The sequence below is a fragment of the Lonchura striata genome, chromosome 1A (assembly GCF_050655825.1).
Source record: "Lonchura striata isolate lonStrDom1 chromosome 1A, ASM5065582v1, whole genome shotgun sequence".
Lineage (NCBI taxonomy): Eukaryota > Metazoa > Chordata > Aves > Passeriformes > Estrildidae > Lonchura > Lonchura striata.
Genome location: NC_140741.1, coordinates 6,411,329 through 6,426,147, shown reverse-complemented (window position 1 = coordinate 6,426,147; position 14,819 = coordinate 6,411,329). Strand labels below are relative to the sequence as shown.

At 42.7% G+C, this 14,819-nt stretch overlaps 1 protein-coding gene across 3 annotated transcripts; it reads left to right on the top strand.

The window, feature by feature from the left end:
* Positions 1-1,031: 1,031 nt before the first annotated feature.
* Positions 1,032-14,807, top strand: LOC144246299 (uncharacterized). Of its 3 annotated transcripts, none has more exons than XM_085568585.1 (5): positions 1,140-1,219; positions 11,284-11,420; positions 12,611-12,712; positions 13,676-13,784; positions 14,268-14,807. In XM_085568585.1, exons 2-5 carry the CDS (start codon positions 11,290-11,292, stop codon positions 14,361-14,363), a joined length of 438 nt encoding a protein of 145 aa, XP_085424711.1. In that variant the 5' UTR covers positions 1,140-1,219; positions 11,284-11,289; the 3' UTR covers positions 14,364-14,807. The 3 variants fall into 3 exon arrangements, with proteins under 3 accessions (XP_085424712.1, XP_085424711.1, XP_077639322.2); XM_077783196.2 differs by lacking the exon at positions 1,140-1,219 and adding an exon at positions 3,208-3,336; XM_085568586.1 differs by having other exon boundaries at positions 1,032-1,219; positions 13,676-14,807.
* The last annotated feature ends 12 nt before the right edge of the window (positions 14,808-14,819 follow it).

Genomic DNA, 14,819 nt, shown 5'->3' with positions numbered 1-14,819 from the left:
GCCACCGCGGGCGTGTCCCTGCTGCCGCCTCAGCGTTGTCCCTGCTGTCGCCTCAGCGTTGTCCCTGCTGCCGCCTCGGGCTTGTCCCTGCTCTGCCGCCTCAGCGTTGTCCCTGCGCTGCCGCCTCAGGGTTGTCCCTGCTGTCGTTCTGGTCTCAAGCGCCTGCGGCTTGGGCCCGCCCCATGGTCAGGAAACGGGTCTCTAACAAACAGCCCATGAGTAAACGCGGGTCTGTTAAAGGCCATGGCCTGACGAAACCTTCCCGGGTGTTACCAGAGTGTAAAACCCGCAGGGACGCCCAGGTGCCAAAGCTCAAGTCCGTGTTTGAGCCCGTCAGGTGCTGAAATGTTCCTCGCTGTACAGCTGCAGGAATGGCTGCTCTTGTATGGGTCCTGTCCAAAGGAAGCAGGGAAGTTTTCAGCCAAAAATTTCATCACAGACCACAGAGTGGTTTGGTTTGGAAGGGATCTCAAAGCAGGGACACCATCCACTATCCCGGGTTGCTCAGAGCCCCATCCAGCCTGGCTTTGGGCACTGCCAGGGATGCGACAGCCACAGCTGCTCTGGAAAACCTGTGCCGATGACAAAAAACAACGTGGTCAGCAGCTCTAATTCACACCGAGAGAGAGCTGAGTGAGAAAAATAATGCACAACAAGGTGCGAGTTTAGTTCTTGTGCAGAGAAGCCTAATCTACGCATACAAAAATCCTGCCAAAAAGAGATTATTAAGACACGTGCCATATATTAAGGTCACCAAGATTCTGTGCCCAAAACAATAAGGTACTGCATAGTGAACTCCAGAGATGTGAAAAGTCTTTGAGGGAGACTCTGTAAAGACAAATTACATCTAGCACTTACTTTGTCTCTGTAAGACTAATTTTAAAATATATACATTAAGAAAGTAGCTGAAATAAGCAGCTAGCAATATGTTAGAATACAGCAAATTCCTAATTCCCCAAATAATCTGAGTAGAATAAATATACATTATGATTTGCCAGGTGATGCTACGATAATAGGCTGTTTCAAGGATGCAACTACAAGGGAAGAGTTAATTTAATAATTCATATAACCAGAGCTATTAAATATTCCCTAGTTTAGCTCTGAAAGCAGCTGCAAAATGCAGCATCACGTGCATGGCCACGTGCAGTGGAAATTTCCTAGCACAATACCTCTGGCAGCAGAAGAGAGCAGCCTTCACAGCCTTCTTTCCATCGAGAAGGTATGTTTGCTGTGGCAGCTGACAGCGAGAAAAGTGAGCCTCAATCTTCATGCTGGCCAATCCTTTTTTGTTCCTGCATCCATCATACCTCAGAGGAAAGCTGAAAGGAAGTTCGCTTTTTAAATGTATTAAATATTTCATTAAGGCTAGAAACAGTTGTTGGGGTTTTTTTCAGTATTTGTTGTTGTTGTTGTTGTTTTTTATTATAAGAGTTTTCTAGCTTAATTCAGCAGGTTTTTAATAGTTATGGTTCCATAGCATTAGATGTTGTTTCGCTCTTTCTCTGAAATTTACATTGACAGTGTTACATCACAGCTAATAATAGATGCTGTGGTTTTCAATGTAAAGGCATCTCCACTTTTTAACATTATTGTTAAAAAAGGGATGTGGGGTGTACGTTGAGAGCTGCTCAGTGATGCTTACTATTATTGTATCAGGAAATGCAGTGGCAGCCCTGGTGTGCTATCTTTGTGACAGAAATTACTCCTGTGATGACATTTGGGTATTTTATTTTAAGCTTGAAGCAACTCACAAGGTTAGGTGTATGTGCAAAATTCAGCCTGGTTTCAAGAGAGGAACTGTTATTGATTTGAAGTGGTAAATACAAGAATGGAAATATCAGAAGTGGTGAAAAGAAGAAAGTCATTGCAAGCAGTGATAGTGCAGAGGTTAATTTACCTTTTATTATATTGTACCTTCAAGGCAATTTTCTTCCAGCATGTGCGAATGTAAACACATCACAGTCCTTGGCATGAGTTGGAAGACAAGCGTTGTCATGTTCACTTTACAGATGAGTAAACCTCTTGTATGGTGCTTGAAGCGGGTAGATAAGGGAGGTTCTACTACACAGTGCTGAAAGAAGTGGTTTGCACAATACACACACACAACACAGGCAAACACTTTTACACATTTAAAAACTTAGCCAGGAAAGTCTTAACTACATCCCAGCTCCAGGTGGAGTGCTGTGTTTATGCTGCTGTTCTCCTTCTCCTGGTGTTTACCTTCACTCAGAGAGATGAAATCACACTATAAATAGAGGGCAAAGTCCGCTCTCAAACAGTACCTGGTGAAGTCTCCTGTTTGACATGACAATAAAGTGTGGAGCAATAGGGGGGGTGGTTCTTTAGAGTTCTTTTGCAGTACACTGTACTCTCTAGTGATGGGTGATACTGACTGAATCACAACACTGCTATCACCAGCACAAAAGAAAAACACCGAAAGTCCCATGACCTCACTAAACCCTTTGGACAAGGTGTCAATAGCGTTTCAGCAGATCTCTCACTCTTGAACCTCTCAGTACCTCTGCACTGGCTGTGCTGCCGGGGAGGCAACAGAAGTGTTCTCTGCTCCACACCCTTTATCCTCAGGTACCCTCGAGACAGCTGAGGATGCAGGTGTGTTTTTGTTAGTAAACCGAACTGAGAGGAAAGCCTGCTCCTCCCTGTTTAAAAGTGAACACCACCACCACATTCCCAAATCAAAAGGAATCCAGCACGCGCGGGATCCTGCTGAAAAAGACACACACGGACCCACAGCGAGACAATGTGTAACAGCCTGCTGGGCAAAGCAAGAGCTGGTGGGAGTGGAATAGAAACTGTGAACCTAACTCAGTACAGGAAATCTAAGTAAAACTGCAAACAGCGTGGCATTTGAATTGTGTGTACTGATGCTCAGAACAAGGCCAGCATCAATACTGAGGTACATTTGAGTTGTCTGACTGCAGAAGGTGTCCGCAGGGCCTGCTCACGCCACTTGGCATCTCCGTCGGAGCGAGATTCATTCACACTCGCACGCCGCGCTGGCCAGGGCGCCACGCAGCGCTCCGTCCCACCGGGGCGCTCCGAGCCCGGGGCCGCCCCGCCCCGCCGGCTCCCCCGGGGCGCACGGCGCCGTCAGCCCCGCTCGCCCCGCGGCGGCGGCAGCGCCGGGCGGGCAGGGGCGGCGGTGGCGGCGACCGGGATGGCGGCGGTGGCGGCGGTGTCCCCGGGGCGGGGCGGCCGTGCCGGGGCGGGGCGCGGGCGGACAAAAGGGGCAGTCGGGCCGGATCGCCGCCGTGAGCGGCGGCGCGGGGGGCGCGGGGAGCCCCCTCTGCTGACGCGGCGGGACTGCGGGCCGAGGTGAGCGGCGGGACACGGGCGGGGGAGCGGGGGGACCCGGCCGGGCGCTGCGGAGCGCCGAGGGCTGCCGGCGGTGCCGGGACCCGCCGCCTCACCTGCGCGCCCGGCCCCGCGGCGCTCCACGGGCAGCGCCTCCGCACCTGCGGCTCCGGGAGGCGGGATCGGCGCCCGGTGACAAACGGGGATGGACCCGTGCCCGCGGGCGGGGAGCGGCCGGCCCCGGCTGCTCAGCCCCGGCGGGGAGCTGCGTCCCTCCCAGGGATGCTGCGAGCGCCCGCGGGCTTTATAGGCAGCTACGGTGTTCTAAGCAAATGAACGGAGTGCGTGGACTTTCACTCGGAGCAAAGCAGGAAATAAGCCCTCAAAATAAGTCCAAGATATGTAGCAAAATATGCCAGAGTTAAACATAAAAAAATCCCTGAATAACTCGTTTCCTATATCTGTGTACGTTTAAAACGATGCTGTTGATAGCAGGAATGATCTGCAGCAGCAGAGATGGATACAGAAATCCCCACAGCAGCGTGTACTCAGTAATGTTTAAGTCATTTCACAAGGAGTGATTTCATCAGCGTGGTGAGTTTTGTGATTAGACAGATTTCGAGGTGTTTAAGTGGAAAGTATTAGCCTGAGATTGCTTCTCAAGGCCTTAGCAGAAAGACAGACACAAGTATAACGAGAAAACAGAGTAGATTCCATTGTCATTTTCTGTCACAGGTACATGGACAAAGTTATTTTGAATTAAAATATTGTGGGCACATCAACTTTTTTTTCATCTAATTTATGTCAGCTGAATGAGAGTTAGAACTGAGTATCAGTATAATGAAGAAGAAAATCAGTCTTTATGCAAGCTGTTTAGTATCTTCTGATGTAAAAATGTCACCTCTGTAGAGACACAGTCTCTCTGAAAAAAAATATTAACAAAATTGCCAAGTTCTCCTGTTTGGTAGGTGTCTGTGGTAGTTCTTTTTAATGATTTCTGTATCAATAGGCCATTGACCATAAGACCATTTAGAGCAGACTAAAAACATTGAATGTACTCAGCTTCTGCAGGGTAACAGCCTGCTGGGCAAAGCAAGAACTGGTGGGAGTAGAATAGAAACTGTGAACCTAACTCAGTACAGGAAATCTAAGTAAAACTGCAAACAGCGTGGCATTTTAATTGTGTGTACTGATGTTCAGAACAAGGCCAGCATCAATACTGAGGTACATTTGAGTTGTTTGACTCACAGTCACACTGTGCATATCAACAGTTTCTCTCACCTTCCCAATGTGGCAGCAGTAACTGGGATTCCAGAGGCACCTGTAGGAGATGCCACCAAAGGTCATAGATGATGATGAGTTTTCTGACTGCAAGTGTCCTGTAAAGTGTCCCTGAATGGGACTGGCTGGAGGTGCAAGGTGACAATGTGGGTGCTGTGCTGCGCAATTCTCAGGGGACCGGGTGAGGGAAAACACAGCCCACAGCTCTCCCAAGTGTGCCAGCTTTTTAATATTATGAATTATGAGTTTAAATTAAAAATGTTATTTGGTCCATTGAAGCTCAGCATCTGCCTCAGTGTTTTTATAGGTTATGGCCTTGGTGACCAGCATCCTTGAATTCTACATTTAATATCAAGGCATGATCCCATAATCTGTCTGCTGAGGATGCAGGCAGGTTCATTGCAGGTCCTTTAACTTACAAGCGGATGGGGTGGTTGAAAATCCATCAGATTTTAATTTTTAATTTGATTGAACACATCTTAAAATTAAGACTCAGATTTTACTTTGTAACTGTACTAATAATTATGAGTTTTGCAAAACCTTTTTTGAACACCAGTAATAACTTTTCTGTCTGCACCATTTATTTTAGGAGCTTTCAAAAATGCAAAAATCTACTCCAAAAATTTTTCCATTCATAGATTATTGAACCATTTATATTGTCATACATACCGCCAATGACTTGGCCGTGCAATTCAATAATCAATTTTAAGCAAGTTCTTATTCATTATATAAGAATCTTGACCTTTTGGTGGGAGTACAAAGGGCAGAAGATATTTTGAAAAGGAAACATAAATGTTAGAGCAGAATCTGACTTGATCTAAACCTTACCTCCTTATCAGCAAGTAGATATCCCTAAGATAGGTGGTGCTGTCACAAAAAAACCTCCCAGAACAGAGCCTGGCAGAATCTGTGTGTGGTTTTGGGTTTTCTTACTAGAATAGTTTCACTGTGGTATCAATACATTCTTACCTTCAATGTTCTTAATTCTTCCCATGAAACCTCTTGGGAACTGAATGTGTTCATCTTGATAGAAAATAGTTTCTTTTTCCGTTTAGAAGCCATTGAAATGAGATTGTGAGCACTGAAGGAATCCGTAGACTCTTTAAGGAAAATGATGCTTTATAGGCTTACAAACAATGGCTTTTTAAAGCAGACACAACTGTGCTATCTACTCTTTAAGGTGGAAATCTCCTGTTCTGTTACAGTAAGCACTGCTCTCTGAGTGCTCTAATAGACAACATGGAAATGCTGATGATACAAAAAACCGCTTGAATTTCTTGAAGTCCTGACTGAATCAGAGCCCCTTAAACATTTTCAGTAGAGACTGAAATACAGAATATCCATATATGCTCTTGGCTGTAAAAGGTTTCCTCCATTTAAAGTCTGCTGAATGCATTTATTTTGCTACTGAGGTTAAGAACTTGCTTAGGAACACATTTTTTTGTTAAAATATAATAAAATGCTTAATTCCTATTCTGTTTTGAGGTAAGAAAACGTCTGTTACATTCCCAGTGGAGGCATGTTATCATAGTAACTTACTGAGCATAAAACCAGAAATGAAGTGAAATGTACAGCGTGTATTTTTTAGATTCACAAAGTGTCCTTTAATAGCTGTTTGAGGCAATATTAAGAAGTGTTTTGTGTAAACAGTCTCCAAGGTCATTGATGTTAAGCTGACTGAGAACACGGTAGGAGACAAAGAATTAATTTATCTTTGCTCCTTAACCTAATACTCTTAATTTAAGAGTTCATCTAGCACCCTGGGTTAACTAACCTGCCCAAAAATGAGGAATGATGACTTAACCTGTCATCTTTCTAAGAGAATCTCAGGTTGCTGATGGTCACATTGCAGCGTTTTGCCCTGAGCTGTGCTGGTTCCAAAGGCAGGTGTCCACCCGTGGCTCACAGCCTCTGGCCTGCGAGGGAAGAGGGCCAAAAGTCAAAGGCAACTGCTGCTCATTGACAGAGGTCATAGGAGAGCTGAAATAAAACAAAACAAACAAACAAACAAACGCCCGAGGTTTTAAAGTGTGTATTGCTGCATGCCAGATATTGCTGTTTCTCTGAAACCTCAACTAGCTCTTCATCTTCAGTCGCTATGTCAAAGACTTGTCCTTGTAAAATGGCACAGAGATTTGTGCTTGCAGCCGTGAGGATGATGTCATGTTTTGAAAGAGGTGGCTATGGATTGAAGATATATATGCAAACAACCAAGCCTCTATTTGTTTTTCATTTAAATTTAGTTTGCATGGGCAGCTGGTAGAATCTGAAGCAGTTTGAGATAGGCTTTGATAGTGTGGGGGTAAAGGATGAGGGTCCTGTCTGTCAATCCATATTTTTGTAGGCAGGCACGGGACATTTTGAGCCTGAACCCTGGAATTAGATTATCAATAGTGGTTTTCTGCTTTCATAACCAGTTTTAAAATATAGTATATCATACATGGTTATATTTATAGCTTTACTGTGATACATCTGCTTAAAATATGTAAGGTTGTATGCGTGAAACATAAAGGCCATGTAAACTGCATTGGTAAGTTGTAAAATACATAAGGGTAATATATAAACTATAACGAATGCATTCAGTGCATTGTACTAAAGAATCATTGTGCCTGTCTTAAAATCTGTTAACACAGCAAATCTAATCAAATTGACTACAAGTAAATTTCAGATCCTTTTGTTTTCCCCAACTCACCTGCTGGCTTGCCTGGTTTAGCAATGTTCCTTTTTCAAGAAGATTTTCTGTTCTCTTTTGCTAGATTAAAAACCACTCTCACAAATAAAACCAATCTGACTGCAAAGTAAAGACGTTGTCAGCATAATCTTTCTACTGAAGATGCTTCATTATTCAATCAGTCTTGTGTTCATGAATTGCCATAATTTCCATCATATAATTAGGTATTTGGAGAGCTGCTTTTTAAATTTGGATCTAGGCCTCTTTTCATCAGAACATTAAGTATGTATTTGACTTGAAATACATTATTTATTCTGCTGAAGGCATTTCACCATTGAAACTGAGCTTTAAGCATGCTCAGTCAAAGCTTTATAGGGAAGCTCAAAGTTTTTTGATCTGGTTGCTGGTTTGGAAATGATCTCTGTTGCTGACATGGGGTCGTGCCACCACCTCCTCAGAGGTGTTGTGAGGTGGACTCTTACTCTGAATCAAAAGCAATTACTCACAAACATGTACAACCTCTTTGGGGACTGTAAACCAAAATCAGTTTGCCTTTTCTTCCCGTATAAATGAGAGAAAGAAGGGAAGGGTGAGATGGGTGGTAGCAGATTAACACAGCCTGCTGTGGAGAACCATACATGCTCCACTTGATCAGCTCTGCACAGATCCAGACCTGAGGAACACAACAAGTTCATATTATTGTAGCTTTTGCGTGCATTTCTATACTACACCTATGCACCCAGATTTTTAATATTAGGATAGAAATCAGTAAATGGCCTCAAGACAGGTAATTCTCAAGAAGATAATTTCTAAGCCTTGCTCTGAAACTAAATTAGACCCATTCTGTACACCTTCAGGACAGTGACCCTCCCAGACTACCTTTGCTCAGTACTGCCCATCCTGGAAAATACATTTATTTTACACCATCATCCTCCTTGCTGGATGGGCCTTGCATGGAGACAGCTCGGTGGGCAAAGCCAGCACACGAGGCTACAGCTGAGCTGTGGAGAGCATGACCCAACAACTCTTTTCTAGCCTGTGGGAGGAAGGTATTATCACGGTAACAGGTGTGAGGTAGCATATGTTGCACTTTGGGCTTTTGTTGTGGTATTGTATGGTTTGTTTACATGTCTGAGCTCTGCACTGTGTTGACTTATTATAGGTCTTTTTCAGGACACAGTTTTTGTCTCACACAGATATAGACATTTCCGTTGTATGGCCCTGTGAATGTGAAACTAGCATCAAGTTTAGAAATGAAGAAGAAGATAAAAAGAGAAAAAGAAAACACCTTTTTTTAGTATTTTTTTTAGTATTTTTTTCCCTCACTATGTCGTTGTGAAAGTTAAAAATAGTAATACATGTGCAGGAGACAGCTGATCTTTTATGCTTGCTCTTACTACATTTTATCCACGATAGCTCTTGCTTTACTAGATAACATTTAAAAACTTTCTGAAGTGTGAAGAAAGGCAATTAATAAATTTCCATTGGTACCCACAGGCTACAGGAGTACACCACTACATCCCTAGATGTTTACTTTGTAGGTGTGAGCCAAACAGCTGGGTTGTTAAACCTCCAAAAACCCAGCACTGCGTGCTTTGACTGTTTCTCTGCTCTCTACTGAGATTAACTGCATCCAGAGAACTGACACTTTAAATGTCCAAGGGAGTGCTTCAGCATCCCTGGGATCCTCCAAACCCTGCTCTGCCATTCCCAGTTTCCCATGCATGGATCTACAGAACGCCTTGGAGCTCCTGCCTGAGCTCGGGTGGAGTTCTCAAACCAGGACTGGGTCACCCAGTCCGTACTGCAGTAGTGTCACATTGGACCTTGCACAGAAAGGGACAGGGATGCACTTGTGGGAATGTGATCAGCCCTTGGCCACCACTACACCCAGTAACCCACTGGTCTAGATGTTGCCCTGGGAAATGGAAGATCCATTCAGGTATCTTCTCCAGTGACTATGGAATGATTTAATCCGATTCAGCTTCACTCTGGTGTGTGTATGAAGCCCTGGCACCTGATTCAGATTTACAAAGCCCTTGGGGTGACTGGGTATCTGGAAATCAGGTATGGTGCTGAAATGCACAGAGTTCCTCTATGGACATCACCCTTTTTTTCCCCAATTATTTTTTGGATGGAAGAGAGAGACACACAACAGTACATAAAACAAGCATTTAAAATGGGGCAGGGAATCTTTAGAAGCAAATAAAGCACCTAAAACTACTGTCTCTTTAAAAAAAAAAAAATCTGAATTAAAAAAAGCCTTTTAGCTCACCTGTAAGATACATTCAGATAGGTGATCCCTTGGAAGAAAGGCTGTGGTATTTCCCCTTAGAAAGAAGGTTGGGTCACACAACTCCCCTCAAAGCTGGTGCAGTAAAATTCAGAAGACCTGATCCCAGCTTCTCTTTGTCATGGCTAAACTACACAGCTTTTCAGAGCTTTCAGAACTCTGGATATATTTCAAATCATAGATTATAAGCATCTTCATAAGTCAAGCAGAAATGCTACAAATAGAAAGCAAAAAATCCAGAAGATGAAACTACAAACTGTATAAAACACATAATATCTGCCAGCTGACACTGGTCTGTAACATGCTTTTCTCCAGCCACATTAAACACCATTATCCACTGTAAGAGGATCCTGTGCTTCTGTAAACCAAGTCTATTTTCATTTATTTAGTATCACATTTTTGTGAGTTTGCTTATGCAGTACTGTATACACATTAGTGATGAATAATTTTGCTTTGTGGAAAATGTAAATATAAACTTCATCTAAGTATTGAAAGAAGATCACAAAAGCCCTAACCTCATCCCAAGTATAAAATTTAAAGCTTTAACAAGACTCCAGCAATGTAGCAAACCAAATACATACCAAGCAGCATTATGGAATTACCTTTTGCTTGGTTTAGTTTAATTTCTGTGAATATTTTATTTGCATTTTATTCATTTGACCTGCTGAGAGTGTGTTTAAAATTAGAAAGAAATCGAACCAGCAGAACTTCCCTTTGTTGCTCTCCAGGATCACTCCATTAACAAAAGGGATCCGTTTTTTAGTGATGGAGCCAGGAAGCAAAGAAACCATAAAAAGCTGACCAAACCCAATGCCAGATAAAACCAGAGCATCTCCAGAAGGTTGTAATTAAGTTCCTCATGAGGCAGAGCCTTCCACTGCAGCAAGTGTCCAAGGCCGTGTGTAATTGGAATAATCCCCATCTGCAGCTCTGATGTTGTTTCCCTTGATAAACCAAATAAAACAATCCTAATGACTACAAAAACATCAGCTCTGCTCTCCAAACACTGCTCTCTGTGTTACACAAATGCTTGCAGTATTAGACACAAGCCACATGTGCTGAAACCTGTTACATTTTGCCATTGAGTTTGTGGTGCTGGTTGTGAATAACTTCCCCGTTGTACAAGCAGGCAGCTCCACTGATTTTACTGGTTCCTACTGTCTGCTGCTCCATATGTAAAGCTATTAATGGGTTTAAATCTTTCTTATATTCTGTTTCTATGGTGAGTTGCTTGTAATTTCCATGGTGGTGACCTCCAGCTGAAGAAGATGTGTAAATTTGGACCTGAATTAGACTTAGGAAATCCTGTTTGAGTTTTTTTTTGGTACTTTGCTGCCTGGGGATTTCCATGGGTTAGAGTGATTTAATGCCAGGCAGGTTGTTGCAAACAATGTAGGAAAGCATCTTGTACTAAGTGAAACTACTGAGAAACTATACTTGTCTCCACTAGTTATATTTATCAAGATTTTCCAATTTCTATCTTGTTTTGAGCCAATATAAAGTAGCAGCCATCTAAACACTGTGTGTTTGAATTGCTGGACATCTGCTGAGTCACTGAAACTTTCCTTTGACTACTCTTAAAATAGTTATCTTAGAAACACTCGTGTTCTGACTGGAGAAGTAAAAAGAGTAACTTTAAGAGCATTTAAACTATTTCCATTTACACTGAAAAGACCTTGCATATCACGGAGTCCTGAGGTTGTCTTTTCATGACTTGTTGCAGAGGAAGATGTCTCAAATCAGGAGAACCCCCGGGCACTTTGTCCTCTCCAGCTACCCCAATGGAGCACCAGAAGAGGAAATCTACAGTAACCTCCAAACAGTTCCAGACACCACAGAGCAAATGGAGTTTGATATCAGGTATCACACTACATTAATACTCCTTCTGTCCTCCCCAAGTACAAAGTGCCTGAATTTCCAGAATACTGCTAAGCCAAGTAATCATAGTGCAGACTACTGGAAATGGAATAGATGCAAGTGTAGATAACCTGTGTGCTTAACACTGTCTGTGCAAGATTATGCTGCATTAAATGTCTGTAAGTTTTTATCTCGCACAGGGGCACAGATATGGCTCTTTCTTAGAGACCCACCTGTTACAGCAAGCAGCTGAAGAAGCCATTTTTACATAATTCTCCAGGCGCCACTTACAACAAACTAGTAGTGCTGCCTTGGGTTTTTCTTAATCCCGTACATACATTTTTCCAGTACCAGAGTCAGGGGTTGCTTTTGTCCCTTATCTGTGAAAATTCTTTTCTGTGGTTTTTGTGGTGGTTTTTTGTAGGTGGACTGACCAAACAAACCCCAGGGGTTTTCTTTCAGCAGACTCCAGAATCATGCTTTTATGCTCTTACTATTCAGCAGATCTCATAAACAGATCTCAGCAGAAATGCAAATGAAAAGAAAAATGTATATTCATATTATTTGTCTACCAGAACAAAAACATGTGTCTAAGAGAAGCTAGATCTAGCTGGAAATTTTCATCAGGAAAACATAACCAGTTTTTAGCATCAGCATGTGCCACAGACATTGTTCAAGTTTCTGTATATCCCAGAATCTCCCTAAAAGCCTTAAGGTTTTGGTCAGTTTGTACCTGGAGACCCACACTGCACAGTGGAATTCATTGGAGTAAACTGTTAGATGACAAAGCCAACATTTTTTTAAGATTAAATATCTTGAAAGGTTTGAACTGAAGGCAATTTCAATATTTTGACTTGGGGGAGGGGGAGGGAGTGGGACAATCAAAAACCCCAAACCAGAATCCCATTGTCTATATAAAGAAATTAAACACCTAAAAACATCAATATGTTTTTTCAAAAGTGCCAAATATGCAGCTTCTTATGAAAACATCACAACACTTAATGTATGAGCATAAAAAATAATCACTAAACCCATAAATAATGGGAAACAAACCTCCTGTAACATTCCACTTTTACGTTCCCAGTTTAGCCCAGCTGTTGGGGGATTTACATTACCTGACTTTTGCAGAGTGCTTTTGAAGAATTGCTGTTGCAGGGTTCTGCTCTAACATGCACATCCTGACTGCCTTGCAGCTCAGCTACTCAGGTTGGCCGTCAGCTGGCTCTGATGGGGGATGAATTTAACAGGAGGCACCACAGGACATTAGAAGAAACACTGCTTCACCTGGCACGAGTGTAAGTTACCTTATTGGCAGATCCTTTAAAAAAATCATGCTAGACAAACAGGAATGGTAAAAAACTATTGCTGCTACTGCTGCCTCATACAGAACATAGAAAAGCAAAGCAGCTTGTTTTACAAGGAGAAGCTTTATAATGTAAAGTGTGAATTGTTCCCACAGACTACAGCCATTTAAAGTCAAAAGACTTGTATAGTGTCTTGCTATTTCAAATTCCTCAGAGGCACAGTAACTTTAGACACAATTTTAAGAACAACTGAGCAATGAGAGACCTGCAGCCCAGTGTGGGATTAACATGTTACTGCATGTGCAATAATGTACCCATGCACATCCAAGAAAACATGGCTGGAACTAGTTTGAACTGCTTTTTATCTGCTGTGCGTTGGGGGGTTGTCCTGCATAGTTACTGACATGCAGCAGTGCTCTTACATGAGATACTCAGCTGTGTCTGAAGCCCCAGGTACTCCACTTTATTTTCTCCTTGCTTTTGGGAGGGGATGGTCACTCATTGCAGACCTACCAGAATGCAGTTCAGTTACAACTGTGTAACATAACATAGAAATTTATCTGTATATAACACCTTCTACCTCAGCAAAGGTGGATTCACACTCCAGAGAGAGCCTGTGGAATTGCTGTGTCAATCTTGTATTGCTGTCCTGATTCATCAGACATAAACATCCCTCATTGGGTTATGCTCTTCTAAGTTTGAAACAACCATAAAGATTGTCACTTTTATCACTTAATTCTGAACCTAAATTACCTTTAGATTTCAAAGGTCTTCTTCCTAAATATTTAGAGAAATATACATGTACACATACACCTTCAGGAAGGAATATACTAAAGGTTTTTGTTTGGGTTTTGTTTTGTTGGTTTTTGTTTCCTAAACACTGCTATTTTATTTGCCACTTTTTAGAATAAATTTTGTATCCTCATGCTTTCTTTGTTTTGTTTAAATCATCAGGGTTGCAATCAGTGTTTTCCAGACATGGAATGTTATTAAAAGTGTTATAAGAAGCTGTGGAGATGTGAGCAGTAACTGGACAAAGCGGATCACTGGCTGTGGAGGCTGGGTATGCTTCCTCCCTTTTCTCCCACCTTTTTGTTGGCACATAGGAAACAGGAACACCTCACTCCCTTGTAATGTCAGTGAGTGAAGTGGCTTCAGGCTGGGGTTTATCCCTTCGTTTGTTGGTGCCCCCTCAGTGCCCTGTTTTTTTCTCTTTAGGCTGAAATGTCTCATTTAAAGACTTCCCAAATCCCACCCAACTCACGGGGTTCCGTTCAGAGGGAAGGCACCTGCCACTGTCAGATGCTGGAAGGGTCTCCCTGGGGAGATGAGCAGAGCTGCTGCCAGCAGCACTTACCCAGAAAAGAGAGGAGGATTTAGTGGCTGGAGCCCCCAGCACAATGCAGACCCTCTCTGCATTCCTGCTGCAGAACCTGACCCTGCTCTCAGGCCCACACTGACCTCCCACATGGACACTCTTTTAGCTTCCTTCCACCTTCTTTTTGCTGCTTGTTATTTCTAATTACCAACCCTTTTCTTCCCACAGACTTGCAGGCTGCCTGTCAGGTGCCTCTGCCAGAAGCTGGTGCCTGCAGCCTTGCTGGTTGCTGCCTTTTGGTGGGCCATGAATTATGGACTGTAGAATTAGCACACAGAATTTACAACAGGAGGTCATTGCTGGACACTGACCAACATCACTAACACCCCAGTGGTGGCAGCTGGTTTGTTTTTCAAATTTACACTGATAAAAATCTCTTTAATATTTAAACTTAGGCGAGTGCTGGGTCACTGCTGTTTCTTATCTTTTTTAAATAAAAAACTTTTAAAATAAGGGGGTTGTTGCTGGATAACTGCCTGACTTGCTAGTTTTGAAATGTGACTCCAGGCAATTAGAAAGTCTGTCTTTTTTGTGTTTATTTTAATGCAATATAAAGTGTCTTATTTCCTATAAAGAGTTTGTTAAAGAGATTCTGGATGTGAGGAAAACTGAAGGCATGCTGGCCATCCTTTAAATTTTAACACTGTAAAAGCAATAGTAAAGATTAAAACCATGATACTTTTTTAAAAATTAAATTGTTGCTTCAAACCTTTTGCAGTG